Consider the following 26,504-nt stretch of genomic DNA (forward strand, 5'->3'; position numbering starts at 1 on the left):
AAGGGAGGAAATTACAGAGTAGTCAATTTTACAAAGTCGGTGAGGAGAAAAAAATACAGGGAAGGAATAGTTGATCCTTAGGGCTTTTTAAGGACTGTGGTACAGGGACCTTTGGGAACAAAGAATTTTGTCATTTATTTCAGAGTATGTAAACATACAGAATTCTTAAAGAAAAAAAAAGAGTCACAGTACAATTTAGTATCTGTTTTTTTTTCTTCACCTGAACCTCACTTCTGTAACAAGCAAACCATTTAAATGGACTTGCTTAATGTATTAGTTTAAAGTAAATTTTTTGAATAATAATACATTTAATTACTATCATATCTATCCATCCAGTTCTCTTAAAAATCTGTTCCTTAGTTACCATTATTTGAGTTTGCTTCGATTTTGGTTTGTGCTTCTAAGGAAATTGGAGTGTGTTCTGTTTCTCTTCAGTCTTAGTTTCCCCTCTTTGAAGCCGTGGATTTAAACAGTAAGCAGTTCTCTGTAGTGGAGACGAGTTTCATCTTCTTGGCTTACTATTTGTTCTTCAGAGCTATCCAGAACAGTCAGGAACTCCCGTGCTGCAGGGGAGTCATGAAATATTTAATTTGGTGGGGCTAAAAGTCAACACATTTAATAACCTAGGTGGGAGAAGTTAAAGAAGTGAGTTAATTTAAGGTAATGTTGGTGAAACTAATCAATTTCCCATATAATTTAGATGCAAACACTGCCAGAAAAGGATAAGTATGTTTTTATGTAAATAAACAGCTATTTGAAAAATGTCTTGATGTTCAGATCAGTATCATATGGTTTCAGAAGATTAACAAATGGCTTTGGAATTCATTGCAGTGACTAAACTCTTGTTTGGGCTTTTCTATGTAACCTTTAAAATCGTGTGTGTGTGTGTGTGTGTGTGTGTCTCTAAAGCAGCATCACACAATAGTTTTATGCCAACTAGGATTGCCTTTTCAAACTGTAATCATAGATTTAAAAAATCAAGTCAGAAAACAATATTAAATTTACCTACCCTTTAGCTGCATTTTGAGTAATACAATTTTTAGCAATAATGTGTGAGTCTATGTTGAGGATATTTAATCCTCTATTTTTTTGCTTATGTTCATAAAAATATTTTTTTTAATATTGGAAGGTAAATGATCTGGCCTGTCTTGGAGGAAATTGTTAAGTCGAGATACTAGTTCCTAAAGAAACATAACTCTTGAGCAAGATAAATACCAATTTGTTTTTATGTTTTAACCATGCTTTGAGCTGGTAAAAAGATTTTAGAAATAGAAAGTACGGAAGAAAGAAAAAGGAGAGCGAGAGATTTGACTGTCCTCGAGGTGAGCGGTGCAGAGGAGTCTTGAGTGATAGCCTTCCTGAGCTCAGCCTTCATTACACTACGACACCTTCCCCTTTTCAGTGCAGAGCCCGGGTTTACTACATGTGAAACCAGTGGGCAGAATAGGTGCTCGTGAGGACACACTCCATCTGAGAACGTGTAGCACTATTGTGAATTCTGCTGTTCTCTTTGATGTCCATAAAAATGCTGTCATCCTACATTGAAACCCATATATTGTAATATTAAACTCAAGTTCATCTCAGAATCATTCAAATAAAAGGATTGCTCACAGTAAGAACTTTTAAATTGTTTGTTTTCAGCCAGTAATCTTTAATTGGGTGCAATTAGGTTATAATAAACTAATCTCACCCTTCCCTGAACTGATAAGATTTTATTTGCGACATAAAGTACTAAAATGTACAGACAGAGTGTCCTGTCCCACTCTGGCTTGTGAGTGCTACTTTCCATTAAGCCCCGTATGTCTGACGGAATATTAGCACTCTTTTGAATATTAAGAGATGTGTTCAAAGGAGTACCCTGGATCAGCTATGAGGCCAGTCCTCTAAACAGAAGCCTCATTTAAAAAATATATTTATTTATTATTATGTATACAGTGTTCTGCCTGCATGTTCACCTGTAGGCATCAGATCACATTACAGATGGCTGTGAACCACCATGTGGTTGCTAGGAATAGAACTCAGGACCTTTGGAAGAGCAGGCGGCACTCTTAACCACTGAGCCATCTCTCCAGCCCACCTTAAGGAATAGAAAGTATCTGGGGCCTTTTCTAAACTCAAATTGGCAACTATTTGCTGATAGTATTCCTCAGTGTAGTATTGTTATTTACTGGTGCTGAGAGGCTTCTGATAGACTGAAGTATATAGCTCCCAATTCACTGTCCTATTATTGACAATAGCTAATGCCGTTAAACCTTTTCGTGTTCAGTAGTAGTTACTTTTAGCCAAAAAAAAAAAAAAAAAAAAGCTACCTTTCTCCTCCCCTTCCCCAGCCCCCTGCTTCGAGACGGGGTCTTACAGAATATTTCTGGCTGTCCTGGAACTCTCTATGTAGACCAGACTGGCCTCAGACTCACCAAGCTCTGTCTCTCTCTCTCTCTCTTTCTCTCTCTCTCTACGTCCTTACCGCCACTACACTTGATTTCAGAAAGCTCTGTTTTAAGTAAGAATATAAAACATTATTGGAATGTTTAAAAAATATAATGTTCAGGAGCTATTTCTCTTTGAATCCTAAGCCATAAGGACTTGTGGTGATTGTTTATCCCGTTTATATTTGTTTCAGACATTTACTTTAAAAGGCAGAGTTTTCTACATACTGATCAACTTGGTGCCAAGTGAAGTCATTAGCGTTGTAATTGTCCAAAGGTTAGACTATAGTTACGGTTAAGACTTTAAAGCGTTGATCTGCTGGGTATATGTGTGGTGGGCACACCCATCTCTCTGCAGAGCTGTGTGGCTCTGCCCTTTTTATGGCTATAGTGTGCCATGGCATCCTGCTCTCCAGCTTCCCCTCAGGGAAACCAACTAGACAAACGTATTGGCTGTTCAGGCATGGTAACTTTTAAATAAAGACGGTGTGGCACAGGAAATACATAGTACTGTCTATGCTGTTAAGGTTTGTTTGATGAAGATGTTAGAAAAACCATGGATTATTCTCTTCACAAAAGTTTAGAGGTAGAAATTGGACTTTTGGAAAAGTATGCCTCAAAGGAAGCCGGCACGGGTAACTACTGGAATGTGGAATGCTGTACCTACGACAGTACCGTGATGTAGGCAGGTTAAATATCTCAGAAATCTGTCTTAAATTCCTGGCTCCTTTTGTTTATTGCTTTGCTTCTTGGCCTGGCTGTGTTTAGTAGAAGAAATAACTTTTAGTAGCATGCTCTCTTTTGCTAGTAACTTCTTCCTTCTCACAACATCATGAGTAGCTCTGGCTGAACTGGCACTTAAATTTTCCCAAGTTACTGGATTTATCTAGAAGGAATAAACATTTGAAGACAGCTTGTTTTTTATTGTAAAGTAACTAAATTGAGATAAAATAACTACACTGTCAAGTAGCAATATTAGTAAAAGTAGTTGCTGCCAATTTTATCCTCAAGATTTTTCCTTTATGGATCTGTCAGTGAGTGGTACAGTGATAGTGTGGTGTAGTGCTGCACACCTTTAAGCTCTGCACTTGGGGTGTGGAGGCAGGAGATCATGAGATCAAAGCCATCCTGGACTTTGGAAAGATCTTGTCCCATTAGAGGCTGAGTGGGGTCATAGCTGTTGGTAGAACACTTGTCTGGAGTGTATGTGTGTAAAGCTCTGGATTCAGTCCCTGAAATCCTGGTAATGGTTGAGTAGTGCAGTTTTTCCACCTCCTGTGTCATACTGTTTTTAAGCTTTAGAGACCATTTTGCTAGCAAATTTGTATATATTTTAGTATGTAGGAGAAAATCTGTTTCTGAAGATTTTAAGATCCAAAACCATACATCTTTCTTTCTTTCTTTCTTTCTTTCTTTCTTTCTTTCTTTCTTTTTCTCCTCTCGAGACAAGGTCTCTCTGTGTAGACTGTCCTGGGCTGTGTGGCTGTCCTAGACTTGCTTTGTAGACTGGGCTGGCCTTGAACTCACAGTGATCCCCCTGCCTCTGCCTCCCTGAGTGCTGGGATTAAAGGCATGTGCTACCATGCCCAGCTTAAAACTGTACCTCTTAAATCACCTAATTTTTGAGAATTGTATTTGCTCTTAAAATCTAAATTAATTCCATATTACTATTTTTGCTTCTAAATCAAGAATGTTTCAGGTTTTTCTTTGGGTTTGAGCATAATGAAAGGGAAAGAACTTTGTGAAAAGTTTTAGTTTGTGTTAGACATTAAAACTTATGGTAGTTTTTGGTGTCATTAGTCAAAGAAGTTCTATAATGTTTATGAAGGTATACTACACAGAAATGCTAATTTGTTTTCTTTTCCCCTCAGCCATCTGTTGAGTCTTCAAGTCCAGGTAAGTATTTTTTATGTGTTTTTATAATCCTGTCTGACTAACATTTGTCCTGTTAACATAAAGCCTGGAGGAGCTAGACTGTTATCTGACTTGCTTTTCTTCTGAATGCTTCTTTTTTCTGGGGAAAAAGAAATGGATGAAATGTTTGACTGCCCATGAAAGTACAGGTGAGGCTGCTGCGAGTTCATCCTCCTGTCTGGGCTCTCGTTCCCTCTCTCTCTGTCCCTCTTTCCTCCTCCCTCCCTTCCACTCTTCTCAATTGATTTATGTATTTCTTATAGTTTAAAATTGCCATTTAATTGGACTTTTATGAAATCATGGTTTTGAAGAGGAGTCAGTTAGCTTAAAGTTACTGAGAACATTTTATTTGGGTGAAAAAACAAACAAACAAAATACCCTGTTGGTGTGTTTACCAATGAGGGGCGTAGTAAAGTAAGCCAGCCATTCAACCAGAGTTGTGTTGTAAACACAAGGGTTTGTTCTTAGATCTGAGTAGGGTAGGTTGTACCTGTTCATCTACGATTTTTATATTCTCCTTTCCATACCTTACACATTGTTTTACTCCTTGGAGGGGAACCCTCTGAGCTGTGTTTTGTTTAAAAATATCTCACAAACTGAATATTTAGTAAACATTTAGCATTGTGTTGCTGAAGTTTGAATATTGGAGCAGTCGACATTTGTAATTTTGGGAAGTTCTTTTTGTTTGTTGTTGTTGTTGTTGTTGTTTTTATGTGCTTAACATGAATATTCTTTATAATCCAGGATGCTTTCCAAGGACATAAATTGTTATGTTCTGGAACTTGGATTAAATCTAAACAACTTGAATGTTCACATTATATTTGCCTTTCTCTTCATTTCAGCTAAAAATGTCTCCCTTTTTATGCTGAAGAGTAAAGTAATTGGTCTCAGTGACTGTCTTTAACTTTGTGGTTTATAAATGAATTCAGGATGGTAGGACTTACAAGTGGCCTGAGATCAGAACAGTGTTATATCACTATATTGGTTGTGGGATAGGGACATATTTCTAGTGTCCCCCCCCCCTTTCAAAACCACAGATATAAATTTTACTGGTTCCCAGTGTCTATTCATGTAATGTTGCAGCCTTAGATTTTTTTTCAAGGCATTTATCAATAAGTTTATAAATACCAGGCCTTTGACAAGCAGAGCATTTGTGCTATGCGCAATTATAATAGAGTTACTGAAGTTGATAGAATTAAGGGTAAAAGCCTCAGGTTAGGAAAATGCTTAACTGTCAAAGTCAGTGCTGCTCGTCATGTCATCTGTACCTAGGAATCCGTGCTAGCAGTCATGTCTCACGGCTATGCCAAACAACTTACCTGTTGGCTTAGTCAGCATCAGTCAGAGTGCAGGCACAGAGCAAAACTGGTATGTGTGAGTTATAGGAGGGGGAGTTTTTTTTTTAAGTAATTAAATAGGTATATATGATACACTGTAACTTAGAGGTATCTTTGTGCCTTTGAAAATATGATACCTGAGTTGGGCATGGTGGCGCACGCCTTTAATCCTAGCACTGGGGAGGCAGAGGCAGGCCGATCCCTGTGAGTTCGAGTCCAGCCTGGTCTACAAAGAGTCCAGGACAGCTAAGGCTACACAGAGAGAGAGACCCTGTGTCGGAAAAAAAAAAGAAAGAAAGAAAGAAAGAAATCTAAAAGTAAATGACAAAACAATGTTTTAACTGCATAGCAAAATACTTGTACAAAGCAAAAGACATCCTTATTACTGAGCTTCTCTTCCAGGAAACTGTCCTAATAGTGGTTCTAGCATCTGGTAGACAATAATAGGATAGTTATTTGCTACTTACAAATAAGGTAGTAAGAACTCATATAAAACAAACATTAGTTTAAAGTAAAAAAAAATAGTTGAAATTGCAAGTTAATATGTGGTGTGTATCTTGGAAAGGAGTTAGAATAAAAAGAAAAGCCCATTTACACGTTCACATTTAGTGTAGTGGGGGAGTAAGGTGACAGGTCTTAAAGTAGAAGTGTCACAAATGATGACAAGATAAGTAAGAGACTTGGGTAAGAACATGACCCTCATGATTTAGTACTGTGTACTAGTGTGTTTGGAAATGTTTTAAGAGGATAAGAATATAACAGTGAATAGTTAAAATTTAGCACAATTATTTTGGCAATATCTATATTCAATAATAATTATATTTAGGCTAATAATATCCAAAGAAAGGGATGAAGAAGTAAATTTTTAAATGTGGATGGGTTTTGTTTTGTCTTGTTTTGCCTGTATGTATGTATGTGCACTGTGCACATGTGCTCATGGGTTTCAGGAGAATCCCCTAGAATTTGAGTTAAGGATGGTTATGAGCTGCCAGATGGGTGCTAGAAACAGAAGCCAGCTGCTCTGCAAGATAGATACTCTTAACTGCTGAGCTGTCTCTCCAGTTGTAGAAATAGAGCTTTTTTTTTTTAAAGAGTCTTTCTGTCTGCAAGGGTGAATAAAAGTGTAGCCTCCTCTGTGAGAATACTTCATTGTTTACTGATAAGTGTCTCAGAAGAAAAGTTTCAGCAAAGTGAAAGATGATAAGACCAAAACTCAAAGTTAATGGCTCTTAAATTGTGTTCTCATAGGAACCCTGCTGTCCAGTAGTTCAGCCACTGCTGGAATACCAATAAAACTAAGACAGTCTGTTGTAAGACGTTAAGACAGGATGCTTTTCTTATATATATATCTCTGATTAGGCCACACATCTGAAACTTGCATAAGCTAGTATAAAATAAAATTGGGTTTGGCACCAGGTGTGGTGGCACACACACCTATAATCCTAGCACTCAGGAGGCAAAGGCAGGCTGATCTCTGTGAGTTTGAGGCCAGCCTGGTCTACAAAGTGAGTCCAGGACAGCCAAGGCTACACAGAGAAACCCTGTCTTGAAAAACAACAACTGGATTTGGCATTTATACTTATTTTATACTTAATGCCATTTTCAAATACTTCTGAAAAGCATTGTGTCTGCTAAGTGGTTTGCCACATGTCAGGGCCTATAGGTCACACATGTTGGTAAACTGAGGGTCTCCTCAAGTGTTCTGTGAGACAAGGTATGTAGAAGACTTTGGAGTATAAGTACTTGAAGTTACAGCCAGGACTCAGTTCCATCTTGGCTGTCACTACTGGTCCTGTATTTAGAAGTGCTACTTACATTCCTTAAGCCTTGAGTCTTTCCCCTCCCTCCCCCTTTAAGTGGGGTGATAATACCTACTTCATACCACTACTTGACTGAGATAAAAATTTATCAAAAGGTTAAGCATATTAATTGGCACATAGTTAAAAAAAAAAGATTTTTCTGAAAATTGTGGGAGTTGGCTAAAAAACCCTGATCCATTGGTATGTCCTGGTTTCTTAATTTACTGATTCTCTTACATAGAGTGAAGTAAAGGCGTTGGCATGTCTGTAAACCCTTAACAATTTTAACTGATAGATTGTTTTCCAATGTTAAATGGCACACTTGTAATCAAAATGTGGGAAGCATCTACAGAGCAGCCTTATTCCTAACCAGGCTAAATATTGATTAGGATATATCAGTTCCTTTGAAACATTTATATTGCCTTTGGTAAAAAATTTTATATATGTTTTAATTTTGCCCTTATAACCTCTGAGTTATTTCAGCTCAAAATCAGCTGCATAAGTACAAGATAACTATGCAGATATCAGAGCTTGTTCTCAAGGTCGTGCTCTGATGGTACATGTATATTTTCACTGGACAGACAAATGCTGCTTAAGAGCAACGTTCTGGTAAACTCGATATGATAGAGCTCACCTCTACAAGCTTACCACGTGCCCAGACTATGTATGCAGCCTGTCCTCTACTAATGTGCTAGGTGGCTGTTTTCAGGGACCAGAGAGACTCAAACATCAGGTGATTAAAAATTGTTTTGTTTTTCTCATTCACACACAAAAAGACCATTCTTACTTGATAGGGATATTTTTTTCTTTATTACTTGAGTTTTCTGTTAAGAAGGTTATAGCAAAATTTTTTCATTTACAAATATTCTACCCCCATTTTCCAATGTAACTGAACATACAGTGTGGGCCACAGCAAACAGTGGGTCCTTGCAAGAGCTTTTGGGGAGTGGGGGGTAAGTAAAGATAATTTTTGTACAGAAAAAAAACATATTTACTTTGTCTATCTTTTTCCTGGTCCCTTTTGACATATACCCAGTCTCAAATAAACAATGCATATATACTAAAATAAAGTTGGTAAGATGCACTGAGTTGGCTTTACCATGTCTGGAAATGTTCTCTACTAGGAGGCTCAGCAACATCAGAGGACCATGAGTTTGATCCATCAGCTGACATGCTGGTTCATGATTTTGATGATGAGCGAACATTAGAAGAAGAAGAGATGATGGAAGGAGAGACAAACTTCAGTTCTGAAATAGAGGATCTTGCCAGGGTAAATGACCTTCACCAGCAGTGAGGCGGTGCAGCGTGTGGGCAGAGGGGCACTGGAGGCTCCAGGGTTCTGTTTATGCTGGAAATTTTGATACAACTGTGGGTGGAGTGTTTTGAAACTGGGGCTTTAAAATTTTTCTTTTATTGTGCCAAATAATGGAATCCAGTAGTAATTGTTGGTAAAACATCATACCTCTGTACCGGAAATGGACCAAAAAAGGAATCCTAAATTTTATCTTACAAACCTTTCTGTCCCCCCCCCCCAAGTTATTGCATCTTTTATTTACCCTCTTCAAAGGGGTAAACATCTTAAATGTCATCATTTTCCTCTCTTTAATTAAAGTTCTATATTGTGTCTATCCCTTGCTAACAGGGTAACCTTTGACCTTTACACCAAGAGTTCCTTCTAATTTTGGAAAACTTTCCTCATGGGTATCCTACGTAGCTTACTCTTTTGTCTCTGCTCTCTGCTTCCCCTGTGCTCCATTTTCTCTTCAGAGTCCTCTGCACATTCTTTTTGGTTTTTTGAGACAGGGTTTCTCTGTGTAGCCCTGGCTGTCCTGGACTTGCTCTGTAGACCAGGCTGGCCTCAAACTGAGGCCTTCTCTGCCTCCCCAGCACTGCGATTAAAGGCGTGCACCACCACCACCACACCTACTTATATATTTTTCTTGATTGTTCGTGCCAGACCTATTCCGTTCTTGTCTCTTAGATAAGTCTCATTATGTACTGTGAAGGTCAGCTGCATCTGAATGTGCAGTAGATTCAACAAATACAGCAAATCTCTCAAGAGAGGGCTCCCGGTCTCCACCTTCACTGAGCACGTTTGAACCGCCTGCATATTGAGTCTCAACACGACCAAACTGTGTGGCCTAATCTGTTTCATGGTCTTGTTTTTTGTTCGTATTTTAGCTTGTTTTTCTGGCTTAACTGTTCCATCTCGTTCCCCAACTTCACTTTTTCCTTAGACATTTTAGCATTCCAATCAGCACTTACTACTCCTTTGTTACCTGTTCCTTCTGTCTGTTGAAAAAAAAAGACAAATTAAAAAATATTTCTATTTATTTACATTGTTGCCTAAGTCTAGAACAAGGGAGAACTTTTCCTTCATTACCAACATTGATTTTTGATTTTTGAAATAAGCTTGTCATTGCTCTCCACTGAAATCTCTCTAACCAGTTCTTGCTTTGTACGTATCTTAGAACACATTTTTTTCTATCTAGACTATTGCAACCACTTTCTTATTGGTTTCTCATTTGTGTTTTATCATAATCCTCTCAATATATTTCCATTCAGTATCTATAATAACCTTTCTAAAGTTCAACCTCCTACAATTCCTAAAGAAAATCTAGATTCCTTAATCTTTTTGCAAGGCCAACTGCTTGATAGGACCTTTTCCATTTACTTCAAAACCTGTGACCCTGTACCTTACTAACCTGTTTTATTGTTGGATTAGTTAGTTTGTTCATGCTTTCAGGTTTATTTGACACTCTGGGATCTGTTGGCTTTGGTGTTGCTATACCTGTATGCTAATTAGATTTATTTTAAATGAACAAAAATGCTATATCCTATTCAGTATGGCTTAGTTTTGTTTTCCCACCACAGTTGGTACACATTTGTATGCATGTATGTAGTGTATTACCTATAGCCTTCGTTCATTTCAGTAAAACTTCGTTGTGTGGCCTAATATGCTCTATGATAAGAGAAAGCTACAACAGACACAGTGCTGGTGTTTATAGACAGAGAGAAATGGGTGGCCGTACGTGTTTTAGTAGTTATCTGTGCCTCAGAATTAGTTAGAGATTTGAAAGGAGTACTGATGCCATTTACTTAAATCTTTCCAGGGTCATGGATAACTAGCCTTATCCACAGTGTCTAAACAATTTGTTTTCTAACTTTGATCAGAGATGATTTTGTTTTTGGTGACAATATTATTCACTAGTTACCACAGAGCCTCACACTGTACTTGCTCAGAAATAGTCTTTAAAAAGTAACAGGCTAGTCAATGACTGCTTATTTTTTTCTTTAGGAAATGTTCATTTAAATTTATAGAGGTTAGAGAAAGGAAGAAAAGGACAGTGGAACTAATCCTACATTTTCTCTTTCCCTTTTTGTTGTTGTTGGGTTTGTTTGTTTGTTTGTTTGTTTGTTTTTTGAGACAGGTTTTCGCTATGTTGCCCTGGCTGCCCTGGACTTGCTTTGTAGATCAGGCTGGCCTTGAACTCAAAGAGATCTGCCTGCCTTTGCCTCTCACAGTGTTGGGATCACAGGTGTCTGCCACTGTGCCCAGCAGTCCTATAGTTTTTCATTTCAAACAGTCTTACACCTTCTCAGAATCTCCTGACTTTCCATGTAAAACAAAGTCTTAGGTTTCAATAACTCTCTATTTAGAACATTTATAACCTCAAGCTAAACAGTGTGTTAGATTTCCTGTAGTTACAGACTTTATAGATATGAACCAAATCAATTTCCTTAAGAAACAAACTTTTTTTCATTGTGTGATAACTCATCTGCTTTTACAGAAACAAGCCAGTGGTGAAGTTGAGGGAGTGGTGCCTTTCACTTGGAGCTTTCATTGTAGGAAGTCTGTCTTGTTTGTTTTATGTGATTGAAGAAACTTTTCAGTTAATCCATTCACAAATCAACAGAAAATTTAACAAATTTTACTCTCACCTCTGTTTGAGTTCTTTCAGATCAAAAATCAACTGAATAAGTTAAAGATAGCTATTCGAATACTTTGAATACTTTGAAGGATGTCTTACTTTTATTCAACTTGAATTCTAAACTAGTGTCAACTACATCTATATATGTAAATGCGTTGTAGAAGAAAAGACTCTTCAACAGCATCTGTACGATACATACTTTAAAGCCCTGGACACATTCGCAGTATTACTAGGCTGTTCATGAGAGTGCCCAATTAACCTCTTGAGTGCATATTTTCACCTTTTAGTATAAGGTTGTCACCCAGTTTTCTTTTTTGTCACTTCTCTCAATTTTCTTTTCTAGGAGAAAAAGAATGCAGGATTGAGATTTTCTTGAAATGTACATGAGTGAAAATGAGCATATGAGCACTCCTACGTGTGGTTGAGGAGGTTTTTATTGTACATAGGAGAGAGAGACCAGCCAGAGGCATCTGGAAGAGTCAAGACTGAACATAACCAGCAGAACAGACCAGGCCATGAGAGGAGAGAGGAAGGAGGAGAGGAAGAGAAGAGAGGGAGCCGGGAACCAAGAGTAGAGGACAAGAGGGCAGAGAGAGGACCACGAGAACATGTGGCTGCAGCCGGAAGCCATGGGAAGGAAGGGAAGCTCAGGGGCTGAAGAGGGTTGGCGAGTGAGAAGTGCAGAGAGGAGGTCGGGCTCTGTTACAGGTACTTGTGACGCTAAGAGAGCCTGAGGCTAGCATGGTGCTAATAGGCATCACAATTAGGCATTTACCCTGAGTTTCTTTGGGACCTGACAGTACACGCACAGGCTGAAATACATGAATATAAAAAACACCCAGCATAGAAGTTGTAGTTTACTAACGTTATTCTTTTGTAGTGTGTCACATTGCAAGCACCAGCCACAGCCTGTCTTTACTCTAGATGTGGTCACTTAGGCCTTTTCTCTTTTCATAAACTTGTATTGCTAAGTCCATTTTGGTACAATAGATACGTGAAGAATACTGTGCCCATCCAGCAAATGGCCCTCATGTGAGAGTTGGCACCTCTGCCACGTTCATGAGAGAAGGGCCCTCTCTTCTGGAACCAGGAAGTTGATGCTACTCTGATACTACAATACTATTGTGTGTCAGTGTTTGATGGCTTTAATCTTGGGTGTTGACTTCATTCCAGAGACTGTGTCTGTCTGTCTGTCTCTGTCACTCCGTTTCTCTGTCTGTGTCTCTGACCCTCTCTCCCTCTGTCTGTTATGGGCATTTGCTTGCATGCATGCCTTTGCGCCACATGTGTGCCTGGTATCTGCAGAGGGAGACTAGAACAGGGTGTCAAATCTTGTGGAACTGGAGTTACAGACAGTTGTGAACTTCCATGTGGGTGTTGGGAACCAAATCTTAGCCCTCTGCTGCAACAGCAAGTGTTCTTAACCACTGAGCCATCACTTCAGTCCTTGGTGTTTGTCTTTCAAATAGCTCGTTCTTTTAAACTTCACCAGCGTCCAGCTTACACAGATATGACTGCCCCACTTTTTATTATAGTGTTTGCTGAAGTGCACTATAATGTGCATCTGTTTTTATTTATCTTGTGCCTGTTTTTATCCTTCATAGTCTTATCTACTCGGCCCCTATCTCATATTGGATCAGGATGATGAACATTTAACCTGAGGTCAGATTTCAAGGAAGAAAATATGTGCATATATAAGTAAGTAAGCAAGCCAGTGAGTTAGGTAACATGGGCTCATAATTTAACTCCCCTATTTCATAAGCATATAACTTGATTAATAGTGTTAAGCTTCTATCTGTACAAAGATAATAATGCAAAGGTCTTAGCATAATATCTGGCACATTGATAAACTAAACAAGTCTTAGTTATATCATTCCTGCAATTCTCGGAGAAAGCTGATGCTCCGCTCTGAGCAGGTGCTATATGCCCCATAGCTTTTGTTCTCTGCCGTTTTGTTTTTGTTTTTTGTATATCATTACTTTTGGATGGAGGATAAAACATTGCTTTTTCATTACAATGTTTCAATGAAAAGTTGAATGAAATTGTAGTAGGTTATAGACTTTGATAATGATACTGGTGAAGATGTTCTCTAGAATAGGCAACTGATAGACCCTAACACAATAATCTCCTAATACAGTAGGGCCACCCAAAGTCCTCTGCCCTCCTGGTGCCACATGCACCACCCTCACATACACAGATAATGTCTGCCAGTCGGTTGTTAGAAATCACGCACACACGATATCAAAGTTAGTCCTTTGGCCTAAGGTTTAGTGTCTTCAGAGTTTGTTTTTCTATGTCTCCTATAAGACAAATGTTGTCAAGATTTTCTGAAAGACTCAGAGAAAGCTACATCATGTGCTCAGCTTTTAGCTGAGAGACTGGAAGAGTCCAATAAACCCATCAGGGATAGATTGCTGGGAAATGTGGGCTACGCTCTCAGAGAGGATCTGCTTCTAAATTTGACTAGTCACAAATAAAAATTGACTTCCAGGTGGCACGTACTTTTAATTCTGGCACCCATGAGCTGAAGCAGAAAGACCATGCATTGGAAACCAGCTTAGGCTACATAGTAGTAGGTTTCTGGCCAGTAAAGATGTAATAAAACCTTGTCCCAAAAGACAGAACATGTAATACTAGTAGGAATTTGTCTATTCTGCTTGCGTTTATGCTTTCCTGTTTGTGTTTTATGAGATACGGACTCAGCTCTGCTTTCCAGCCTGTCCTGGCCTTGTTTTCCTACTGTGGCTTCCCTGGTGCTGATTGCAGACCTACATACATGTTCCTTCGTCTCTCTCTTTTCTCTCTTCTCTCTTCTCTCTTCTCTCTTCTCTCTTCTCTCTTTTCTCTCATCTCTTTTCTTCTTCTTCTTCTTCTTCTTCTTCTTCTTCTTCTTCTTCTTCTTCTTCTTCTTTCTCTCTCTCTCTCTCTCTCTCTCTCTCTCAATCACTCTTTCTCTAAACCAAATATGATATAGCAACTGGTACTTGTGTTTAGTAAACTAGGGCTGTGAACGTGTCCATTCTTTGAGCCATCAGCTTTTCTCTCCCCTGCTTGGGTAGTGTTGGATAGTGAACACAATATTTTCATGTGTTTTGGAGTTTTGTACTTTTCTTCTTAGTCCTTCTGAATAACACAGCCAAGAAACAGTATTAGCTTAGATTGCATGCTAATGAACAACCACAAAATAATTCTGACTGGAGCAAAACTTCCCACAAAAAGTAACCAAGATGATCAGACCTGGACCAAAATAAATAAATAAATAAATAAATAACCATTTAAGAAACTTAAGTGACAGAAATTAAATTCAAAAATAGAGAAAACCCACTATGTCTGCTGTTAATCTATTACTCATCTTTCCAAAACCTGTGTCCTTTGGAAATAATATTGGGGAGAAGGTATAGTCTTCACTTACTATGGAAAGATATCTGCTTTCATTAAGAAGGTCTGATATTTGTAGTTCCATGCTTAAGTATTTATCATTTGACTTGTATGACTTTTTGTGTATGCCAATTCTATTACTGATTTCTCTACTTGAGTCTCTTCTTGAGGTGTTGGTGAGGCCACTTTTTACCCCACCTCTGCCCTTAGAATAGTAGAGGTGTCTCTGGGTTTTTGAGAAATAATATTTTATGAAGTGGGTTGTACTTCTTATTTGTGCTCCCATGAGGAAAACATGATTTAATTATTCCGAGTGAAATCCTTTTCTGTACAGTTAATAAGTCATCTCATCTTTTGTAAGCTAACTACTTGTCAGGTTAGTAAAAAAAATTTTTAAACAATATCCAAGACACTTATTTCCTCCCGCTAGAAAGACTGAGTTGCTTATATATTATTCTACACTTGTGAAATTAATGGCCTTTGAGATAATACTTGTGTAAGAAGCTTTACTTGAAATTTTTTAAAAAATGCAGATTAGAGACCCATCACCTAAGACATCAGGGCTAGCTACTCTAGGGTAAGACCAACATCCTATTGTATTAATAAGCTATCAAGCAGGCTTTACTCTCTTGAAATTAGACATACCAACAGTCAAGACTCTGAGGGGGTTTATTTGATTGGTATGTTTTAGAGTGGGCAGAGTACTGTGCTCTGTTCAGAAGATGATTTCAAAACAGAGTATTGTTGTTGCAGTGAGCTTTGTTAAATTGCCACTTAATGTTCACTTTAATAGTAACATCCATTGTCCTAAAAAACCGAAACATGCTGTTTATGAACTCTTAGCTGATAAAAGTGACAGTTGCAAACTGCCATATTAGTGTTTCCTACAATTTGACTCTCATACATAGCTTTAGTGGCTCTTACTGATTGTTTTTACTTCAGTTGCTGAACCTACCTTTTACTTGGGGTGCCCATTGAGTTTAAGGAAAAGTACAGAGCTGGAATTAGTTCAGGGGCTACAGTCTTTAAAACAACATATTCTGTATCTCTGCTTCCTTCATATGAAAACGGAAGTAGCAAACATTACCATCTGTTACTGTTAAAGATCTGAGGAGACATGTACATCAGGCTACTTTGATTCTTAGAGAAAGTGAAATCAAAGCCCCTAGCTCAGGTGCTTGGCCACTATGAGATGCTTTGGGAAGGCTGTTTGCAACTGTGTGTGGGGATAGCTCTTTCTCTAATCCCTCTTATTCTTCCTGTGTCTTGGTTTTGAAGTTCTGTTCTTTTTAAGTACTGACTCTTAATCTCAAATATCACTGTCTTGACACAGCTCAGATTTCCATGGGCCAATTATTTCAATACCTCAAGTATAGTTTTGGTTAATACTTTTAAAATAGCACAGCATTGCTGTCAGTTATTTCATCTAGCACATTGATGCCTTACTGGATGCAGCCATTGCTTGTCAAACTGTAGTGTCTATAAATTGTTGGACCCTTCAGAACTGAACTCTTTCAAAATAGGCTCATAAGTTGATTTATAACTTGCAGTACAGTATCAAATGACATTTTCTTCCTATGAGGAATTTACAGATTATAATTAAATATTTTTTAATATTTTTAAATTTGTGTGTGTGTGTGTGTGTGTGTGTGTGTGTGTGTATATCAGTGTGCATGTGAGTGCAGGTGCCCAAGAAGGTGTCACATCCACTGGAACTGGAGTTATAGGCAGTTGAGAAGTTGTAAGCTGCCCAGTTTAGGTGCTGAGAACTGAATCTAGGTCCTCTGCATGAGCAGTAAGTGCCCTTCAGTCAGACACACACACACACACACACACACACACACACACACACACACACACACACACACCCCTACATAGTTTCCAGGTGTGGGGAGATTAACTTTGTTTTACCAACTACGTTACATATTCCAATGTATATATCCATCCCCTGCAGAAATGTGTTTTGATATGTGAGGTAGACATTTTTATCTGTTGATCAGTAAGGCACATAATGATAGAAATTATAAAACATATTGTCTTGTTTATAGAGAACCATTTTGCTAGGTTCTGAATTGACAAGTATGTTTTTCTTTAGAATATGTATGTATATTTTTGTTTGTATGTATAATATGTTCAGGCAATTTGGCTTAAACTTTCATTTTTCTTTTATCAGAATTTTTTTTCTGATACTTGACATCAGTTGGTGACTTCCTTCTGCAGGAAAATGATTTTATTTTCCAAAATAAGGCTATGTCTTCATTTTATTCACAATGGGTATATCTTTTGGAGAGATTGAATAAGATTCTGACTGAGGCCCTAAGATATACTAATAAGATTATCAACCTTTAAAGTCAAATGATGAAAATATGGCTGTGTATAATGTAACTTGTGTGTATGTGCTTAAGAAAATTCTTCAGTGTATATCCATGTTTCCTCATCTGTGTGATAGTTCCATAGATGTCAGTGCTGACGTAATCTTATGTACATGGAGACTACTTTAGAAAAGTATGGATGGCTTTGTAATCTTGTATCATTTTGTATATAATCACTGTCCTTCTGCAGTGTGCTTTGTCAGAGCAGGGAATTTAATCTCCCTTTCTGGGCTTATTGAATTAGATGACATGCTGTTTTCTAATTATTTTTCTTTGCTCCAAATTATGTAATATACTGTTTATAATAATCTATATGTAAGGGCTAAATGACTAGTATGTAGACCAAATTATTGCAAAACCTGTAATTAATTTCAGACTATTGACAATGATATGGACCAATTAGGATTGGTCAGTTTATAAGAGTTAAAAAATGGCTTTCATTTCTTCTTTTTTTTTTAAAAAAATTTCATCTAGCACATTGATGCCTTACTAGATGCAGTGATTGCTTGTCAGACTGTAGTGTCTAAATTATTGGACCCTTCAGAACTGAACTCTTTCAAAATAGGCTCATAAGTTGATTTATAACTTGCAGTACAAGTATCAAATGGCATTTTCTTCCTGTGAGGAATTTACAGATTTACTAGATTTTTTTTTAATATTTTTTAATTGTGTGTGTGTTTATTTATGCTTATACAGTATTTTGCCTTCCTGCGTGGGCACATCAGAAGAGGGTATTAGGTCACATTATAGATGGTTGTGAGCCACCATGTGATCGCTGGGAATTGAACTCAGGGCCTTTGGAAGAACAGATAAGTGCTCTTAACCTCTGAGCCATCTCTCCAGCCCCCCCTGGTTTTGATTTCTTAGTTTCATAATTTGAAAAATACTGAATATATTAGATACAAAGCACGCATATGCTCTTAAGGAAAGAAGTGTCAGTTAAGTGCTGTACAGATTTATAAATCATAACATGGAAATACAAAATCACCGATTTCAGAAATTGACTTATTTTGATGTACTTAGGAAGGCGACATGCCAATCCACGAGCTTCTCAGCCTTTATGGTTATGACAGCACTGTTCGGTTACCTGAAGAAGAAGAGGAAGAAGAGGAGGAGGAAGAGGAAGCTGAAGATGATGAAGATCCTGATAATGATGACAACAGTGGGTGTAGTGGGGAAAATAAAGTAAGTTAATGCACATCAATGTTTTTTGTCTTACCTTGTGCAACATTTGTGTTCCAAGATCCCTGTTGTATTTGTGAAACTACAGAGAGTACTAACCTCTAAATATAATTTTTATAGTATGACTGACATTTAAAAGTAAAAAATACAACAATGTGTGATATAACAATTGAAAATCCCTTATAATCTTCTCTTAAGAAATAAATTTGTCTATTTCAGATTGCTTTTTGTTTTTTCTAAATAGTACTAACTTTTTAAAAAAAAATGTTACTTTTAAATAATAGAGACTGACTGGCAGTTATATAGTCATTAATTAAAATCATTTTAGGAACATGAAGGTCACACTGCTTTCCCTAATACTAATATATGATGTAACTTTATGTCTTTATCAAAACTAAGAAATTATCACTGCTAAGTGGCCTTAGCTAAACTCTAAACTGCTGGACTTCACCTTGACGGTTTCCTCCCAGTTCCAGGAGCTAACGCAGGGAATCACATTACATTTAATGTGTTTATTATAGTCTTATTGTTACATCTAAAATACAATTGACCACCGGCCTGCGACAGCATTCTTCATAGTGTAAATACATTTTCTTACTCTGTAGGAAGAGAATATAAAGGATTCCTCAGGTCAGGAGGATGAAACCCAGTCTTCCAATGATGATCCCTCACAGTCTGTTACTTCCCAAGATGCTCAGGAAATGATCCGCCCACGTCGATGTAAATATTTTGATACAAGTATGTATTAGTATTGCTATAGTTAGAATGCAATTTTCATTCTTCTGTATTACCTAAAATTCTAGTGTGGTTTTATTGCTGTTTGAATTCACTTATTCTGAAATTGCTTTTCAATGCAAATGGATTTTGTTAGGGGTTAATAGTATCAAAATAGGCCGGCCCTGTTCTCAGTGTATATATCACAATAATTACTGCTTCGTATACTGCCTGAATATGGATGTGTTCCTTTTATTTTGTGTATTCTGAAGTTTTTGTTTTCCACTTCTCATTGTTAATTCTGAGCTATCGTTCATGTGTACTCATGTGTCACTCAGCCACAGAGATCTGTTATGAGAAATATATTGTCAGGTTTCTTGATGGTGTGACTAATGTGGGCATAGCACCTTGAGATGATAGAATCTTGCAGAACCACTACCGTATGTAAGGTGAATCTGTTGACCAAGATGACCTCAGGCAGCACATAGCTATATATTTGTAGTGTTGTCTTCGCTAATCTTCTGGTTCCTAGGTCTGAAAAGGTAGTTGGTTCTTGGGGTATGAATATGTACTGATATGTAGTTCACCAGTTTCCACTGTGGGGGCAGGACATGTGGAGGTCAGAAGACAACAGGACTCAGTTCTTTCCACCTTAGTGTGTATTCCAAGGATCAAACTCTGTAGACTCTTTAGGCAGCTGAGGATGACCTTGAACTTCTGATGTCACTGTCTCTACGGCCCGAATGGTGGGATCACAGGCTTGAGCCAGTGTGCCTCATTTCATGCAGTGCTGGTGGTTGGCACACAGCACTCTGTGCATTTGAGGCAAGCAGTCTACCAGCCCTAATCATTAGCCTCATTTGAATGCAGCCAAGCAGCAGCTTGCCGGGCATGGATGCAGTAGAAACCAGGGAGAATAAAGGTTTCTAAAATGTATCCATCCCTCCTGTTCTCCTAAGGTTTTACTACAGGATGCCCAGTTTTCTAAAGAACATTCTTTTGAAAACATTGCTTTGTCTAAGTCCCTGTTTTCTGTGGGAAGAACTTGACATCACTCAACTTACTTTGTAACTAGACACTAGTAAGAGTTTATGTTGATATTGATCCTGAAGTGTTTGTGTTCTTAGGAAGTCATTTCCTGAGAATATAGTTACCCTAGCAGATATATGTTTTTTCTTTCATTTTGGGGAATTTTTTTTTATTGTTTTGTTTTAAATACAGTGTTAATTATTTGATTTTAATTATCTTGGCCTAATTTAGCAGACCTTTTGCCATATCTGTATATTTGGCGGTAGGTATAAAAATGCAAAGATAATATCAGTATGGACAGGACAAGCATCTGTTTCATAGTATCATTCTCTTATGTATTCTAGATAGTGAAATAGAAGAAGAATCTGAAGAAGATGAAGATTATATTCCATCAGAAGACTGGAAAAAGGTATTTTTCCTTAACAGTAATATTCTAAAAGCCAAGAATATTTTTTAATGCATTGTTTATATTGATGAATTCAATATATTAGCCTTTTTGTAACATTTCAGCATTTGGTAAATATTGGTCCAAGTTCCCCATTAATGTATCCAACAAATAATTTTATCTTTTCATAAAATAATTCTGTGGGTAGAATGGAATCTTGCTAAGTATTGCTAAGTATTAGAAATCCAAATTTCTAATCTAGTCCTGAAGTAATACAAGATTAGAATTTTGTTGCCTTGTTGAAATGTGACCTTTTAGTAGTTTAAGATTGTAATTTCGCACCTCACATTGCTTATTAAAGGCAGCCCAGCGTGATTGAGTTCAGTGCTGCTGTTGAAGGTTGGCTGCTCTACAAACATACAACTAGTTTCTAAAGTAAGCTTGAGACATTAAGTTTTGTTTTTATGGTTTTTTGTTGTTGTTGTTGTTTGTTTGTTTTCCTTAAAATGTCACATAGCATTATTTATTTAGTTAACAAAACAGCTAAAATTGTAAGACTTAATTTTAGGTGTTGTATAGAACCTCTTAGGAAATTATAGTACATACATTTCTATAGAAGGATGTTTGCCTTAGAGATGATTACCTGATGTATCCTCTTTAAAAAATAACACCCTTTGAGTTTGTTTGTTTTCTCTTTCTGGGTTTCGTTTTATTTCATTATTTTATGTGTATGGATATTTTGCCTGTATTTGTTCCTGTTGGAACATAGCAGCCGTCACAGCAGCTGTGACTACCTTGAGGAGACTGTTGATTCTTTCATGTAGGACGAGGAGCCGGAATGACTTACAAGAGACCGAGCCACTGCTTTTTGTGCCCCCTTTTCTACTGTATGCAGCTGTTTCCCACCTGGGGAGGTGCCAGAGTAAATAATGTGTATGATTACCTGAAGGGAGAATTACATACAAGAGTCTATAGGGAATAATTACCTATTTGGGCATGAAACTTCAGGAATATGGTTATTTGGGACTCGGTGGCACGAGTGAGTAAAATAAAAAAGAAGCACAGGAATTGGCAGCAGAGGGCTCTGTGGTACAAAAAGAACATGGTGCGGCATGGAGGAAGTTTGATGTGTGAGGCTCTTTTCTGGCTATTGACCATGAGAAGCTTTGGTTTTCCTCTATAGTAGAATAATATAGCTTTGTTGCACTGAGCATGTCTGTGAAGCTACAGTAGGTAGAATAAAATAAGATGTGACAGCAGCAGCAGAGAGGAAGCTTCCAAACCCCTGGAGTCATTTAAAGTTCCTACTGCATGTTCATATACCTTTGATGTCATGTTTTAACCTGAAAGTGCCAGGTCCATCCATGATGATCCCCATTCCCTGAGAAATCTTGTTGGTGATTTCCAGTTGCCTTGCTTTTCTTTCCTTTTCTTTGCTTGCTTTCTTTTCTTTCTTCTTCTTCTTCTTCTCCTCCTCCTCCTCCTCCTTCTTTTTTTTTTTTTCCTTTGAGACAGAGTTGCTCTGTGTAATAGCTCTGGCTGCCCTGGAACTCTCTTTGTAGACCAAGGGTGGCCTTGAACTCACAGAGATCCCCTTGCCTCTGCTCACCAAGTGCTGGGATTAAAGGAGTTCTCCACCATGCTTGGCCCAGTTGCCTTTCTCAAGAGCCAGTTTTAAACGTTTTTGGGGATGGGGGTGCATTTTTGTTTTGATTAAAGAAAGTCAAACACTAACCTCAAGAAAAAAGACTTGGTTTGGAAGTGAATCCAGTTAGTTTCTGCCAAAGTTTTTACAAACCTTTTATCTTTTTTCCCCCTTATATTAAAGCTTTGTTTCTCAGACCTAAGTATGAGTTTGAATGGGCTGTATTAATCACTGAACCCTATCCATAGAGTTTCCACTCATTAAGTATGAGTTAGAACCTAAAGACTTAAATTTTTAACAATTTCCCTAGTGGTGCTGATACTGCTGGTCCAAAGTATTATAAGTGTAGATGCTCTATAAAAAACACCCAAAGTTGACTTTCTATTTTTCAGGGTATTTTTGTTTATTTTAATTAACTGATCAAAAGTTACTGTTATTAATTCTTCTCCATGTCCTATATAAGTTATATGTATTACATCTCCCCCAGTATTATTACTGTTTGCCATCCAATCATATGTAACCTCCTAGCTATTATTAACTCATTCATCCTCACAATACTACCATGAGGTAGGTAACTGGTTTTATGACAGAGACCAGAGTTTACCCAAGAAGATATGAAAGCTACACATGAACATAAGATGTGTATCACTAGATCTTTTTTGTTATGTTTAAAATAGGAAATCATGGTGGGCTCCATGTTCCAAGCTGAGATTCCAGTTGGCGTTTGTAGATACAAAGAAAATGAAAAGGGTGAGTTAAAGTTAAATACCTTAACTTTTGAAGTGATGGGCTTATTTTTGGCGAGTGGTGTGTGTTTGTGTACAGATATACTCATTTGTTTGTGCTCATGTGGAGGCTGAAGGTCAGTGTTGGTTTCTTTCTCTCTTGGCTCCTCACCTTGAGACACAACTAGGCTAGCTGGCCAGTGAGCATCTCACTGCCACTCTGGCTTTCATGTGGTGCTGGGGATCCAAACCCATGTTTCAGTCTGGCACAGCAGGTGCTTCACCCACTGAGACGTCTCCCCAGCCATGGTCTGTTAATTAACATAGAAAATGTGGTAAGAACTTAACAGCCTACGAAATAACCCTAATGGCTTATATAAAAGGAGCTGTTTTATCTGTCAGGCTGGTCACTATTTTTCTAGTTTTGTCTTTATAAATCTAACAAGAAAGAAGAAGTTACTTCTTAAGATGTGTGCCTTAAAATATTCCAGCCATGCATCTTTCTTAAAACCTTTTTTCTATATTTGTTTTAAAGATTTTATTTTATTTTATTTCATATGCTCTGATCTTGGTACTTTCTGGCCATTACAATAACTTTTTAATTACCAGTTTCAAAACTAACTGCTAAACAATGGGTTGCTTATCTCTAAATCTCAGTACTACTAAAAAGGAAAGTTTTCTTATTTGTTTCTTAAAATAATTTGGGAATACTACTTGTATGTATACATTTTTAAAGGGTTTTTTTTTTAACTGTTTTACATCAAAGTCCTAAGACCAGTCATGCATATAACAATCTAAAATAAATGAAGATTTGTTTTGATTTTCCCCCCCTAGAGAGTCAGCCTGTTTCACATTACCTTTTTTAGGTGGGTTATAGAAAGAATGCATACGTGTCTTTACTGAGTTCACATACAGTGTTGTATCACTTGAAGCTAAGAGTTCATTTCTTTTTTATTTTCTTCACATTGCAGCTTTATGCAGAGCACCCTAGGATTGGGAGGTCTTTTGTTGTTTATTTTCTTTTTACTATTCCCTCCAGATACTTTGTTTTAAATATATATGTACATGGTCTCCTGACTGCAGGAGGTGAGAAATAGGATATATCACAAGCTATTACATTTTGTAGCCAAATGTTTTAATATTAACTTTGCCTTTAGCAAGTTTGCCTGGCTTAGCTCCTGTAACATGTAGAACCATTGAGAATTGGAATGTTGTGTATTTCTTATATGAATGCCTTATTATTATGTGCAAAAATGAGTGGTATGTTGGCTGTTGTGTTTATAATTGAGATGTAAGTGCTGTGTCTACACAACAGTAGGTCATGATCACAGCTGAGCTCCTTCTTTCTGTTAGTGGGGAGCTAAGAGGTAAACTTTGTTCATTTTACTAGATGTCGTAAATTTTTTTGGCCAAGAAGAACCTAGTGCCTCTATTTTGAAAGTTTGATGTTAAGAGCTAAGAGTGTGCCTTAGTGGTAAAGCACTAACATACCATACACAAAGCCCCAGCACCCAAGACGAAACTTTTAGTAGATGGAAGGAAAACATAGTTTTAAAGACATTGCTATTATGATTAAAAGTTTATCTCTTCTTGTACTTTACCTTTTATTTTAGTATCTATAATCAAACATCATAGTAAATAAATTATAATTTCTACTTTTAAAAGTATAAGATTTTGGCTTTGGTTTTCGGGAAGTAGTTTTCAGTAAAGAGATTTATTGAGATGTAATTCACACACCATACTCTCTGAAGTGATTGTAGGCCTGTGCCCAAATCCTGTTTTATGCAGTGTTGAAGATCCAACCCAGGGCTTCATGTGCACTAGGAAAGTACTCTGCCAGCCGAGCCCAGTATCCATCCTAAGAGTCTTCCTGGACAGATGGTCGCCAAATAAAGAGCATCCTGTGCTGGAAGTGTTTCATTTAGAGTCTTTGCTTGGAGGCTGGGTCTCATTGCATAGCCTGACTTGGCTTTGAGCTCCCTGGCCCCTGAGCTAGTGTGCACTAGTAGAAGGAGCTGCTTTGGGTTTCTGTTGTTGCTTCGTTTGGTTTTTTGGGACAGCCTTACTGTGTTTCTAGACGTTCTCAAACTCCATGCTCAGGTAGTCCTGCTGTGTCAGTTTCCTGATGCCTAGGATTATGGGCATATGTCACAATACCTGGCTCTATTCTTAGCTCTAATGAGACTGGAAGGGGAGGTGAACAGTGTGGTATTACTCTTAGGACAGGCTGAATAGCCTCGATCCAGAGCCCATGGATTTCAGATCACTTTGGCCTTTGGGTTTTGTGTTTAGGAATGCTCATCTTACAACATTACTGTGTGAAACAAGCAGTTCACATAACTGTGTGTCAGAACACATTAGTGTGATATTTTGGTAATTCTGTGGTGAACTCCAGTATTGTGTCACACTGCTGAGAGCTCCTTCATACGAAGATACACTGATTGGATCAAATTTTTTTCTTGGAATAAAATTGACAATATGTAAGCATACATTTATTCATTAGTAATTAATATCTCCAAATTACAGAAGTTTGTGACATTGTAATAGTGGCTCTCAGCTTCTAGTGTCAAATACTTATTTTTTTTCCTTGAATCAGAATACAAACCCCTCCTAATTCTCGTATGTAGTCCTTGCCAATTATCTGTAGTGGAGTTTATGAGATGGTTTTGCTGGCTCAGCTTGCTTTTTTGACACATTCAGTTTGATTACTTTAAAAATTTGCAAGTTTACCATAAGTAATAAAATACCTGAAATGAGCAGTATCAGCACCTGTTGAAGTATGGTCCACAGACCAGCCTGATCAGTCATCTATTTAGCAAGAAGTACAGATTCTGGGGACTCACTTAATGACTACTAAGTCAGTCTTTAATAAGATACTATCCGTAAGCATTTCCTGTCTACCCTTTCCTCATGTACATAATTCACATCTGTGTGCATATTGCCTGTGCAGCGTGGATTTAGAGTTGCTCTGAGCTCATGCTGGTTACTGGCTATGTTGTAATTGTTTACAATGTAGTTTGTTACTCTGACCTTCCTGAAACAGTCAGCTTCAGGATTCAGCAGCCTTACAGAAGGCTGACTTGTCGTTTGGCGCCACCTGGTGATGTCCATCTATGTAATTCAAGGATTTGCAGAATGTGGTCAGTGATTCCAGAAATACTTCCTAGGTAATTTCTGCTGTTTCATAGGTTTAAATGGGTTGTGCAGCTTGGAGAAAACTAGGATTCAGATACCCACCCCTTCACTTCTTCACAGCATAGATGGTGAGGAATTAGTTCCCTTTGCACAACAGGCCAAGTACAAAACAGAAATTAGTACTCTGTCCAAATTCACTTATTAATGGAGTCAACATATTTCAGTTTTGGAGCTTATTATGCTGACAGTTGGAAAAAGAATGGTAGCGGGGACCGGGAAAGGTGTGTTTTAGGGCCTTGTTAGGTTGGTTGGTTAGTTTGTGGGATTTGTTTGTTTCACGACAGGGTTTCTCTAAAAAGGTAGGTTTTAAAAGTACATGTGTGAAGGTGAAGGAAGAGAGTAATATGTGTGAAGACAGTTGGTGCGCTGCCCAGCGTGCAGGAGATGCTTAATTAGCTGCTAGCTCCTCTCTGTGATAGAAGGAATGCTGACAGTGATCCCATAGCTCCAAGTTTTTTATCAAGTGATTTT

The 26,504-nt window shown here is 37.7% G+C and overlaps 1 protein-coding gene across 16 annotated transcripts in view; it reads left to right on the forward strand.

Annotated features, from left to right (window-relative positions):
* Positions 1 to 26,504, forward strand: part of MIER1 (MIER1 transcriptional regulator) — a gene marked incomplete at its 5' end in the record, with an annotated part of 51,161 nt that overhangs the window by 8,144 nt on the left and 16,513 nt on the right. For 7 of the 16 annotated variants that reach the window (XM_084786209.1, XM_084786210.1, XM_084786213.1 and 4 more), the window contains 7 exons: positions 4,298 to 4,322; positions 4,453 to 4,489; positions 8,601 to 8,746; positions 18,182 to 18,343; positions 18,946 to 19,078; positions 20,428 to 20,492; positions 22,791 to 22,863. In XM_084786209.1, coding sequence (XP_084642335.1) covers positions 4,298 to 4,322; positions 4,453 to 4,489; positions 8,601 to 8,746; positions 18,182 to 18,343; positions 18,946 to 19,078; positions 20,428 to 20,492; positions 22,791 to 22,863 — 641 coding nt within the window. Of the gene's footprint in view, positions 1 to 4,297; positions 4,323 to 4,452; positions 4,490 to 8,600; positions 8,747 to 13,012; positions 13,107 to 18,181; positions 18,344 to 18,945; positions 19,079 to 20,427; positions 20,493 to 22,790; positions 22,864 to 26,504 lie in introns of those variants that run through there. The other 9 variants (XM_084786201.1, XM_084786211.1, XM_084786215.1 and 6 more) reach the window with 3 other exon arrangements.

This window comes from Acomys minous (assembly GCF_964271855.1).
Source record: "Acomys minous genome assembly, chromosome: 6".
NCBI classification, from domain to species: Eukaryota; Metazoa; Chordata; class Mammalia; order Rodentia; family Muridae; genus Acomys; species Acomys minous.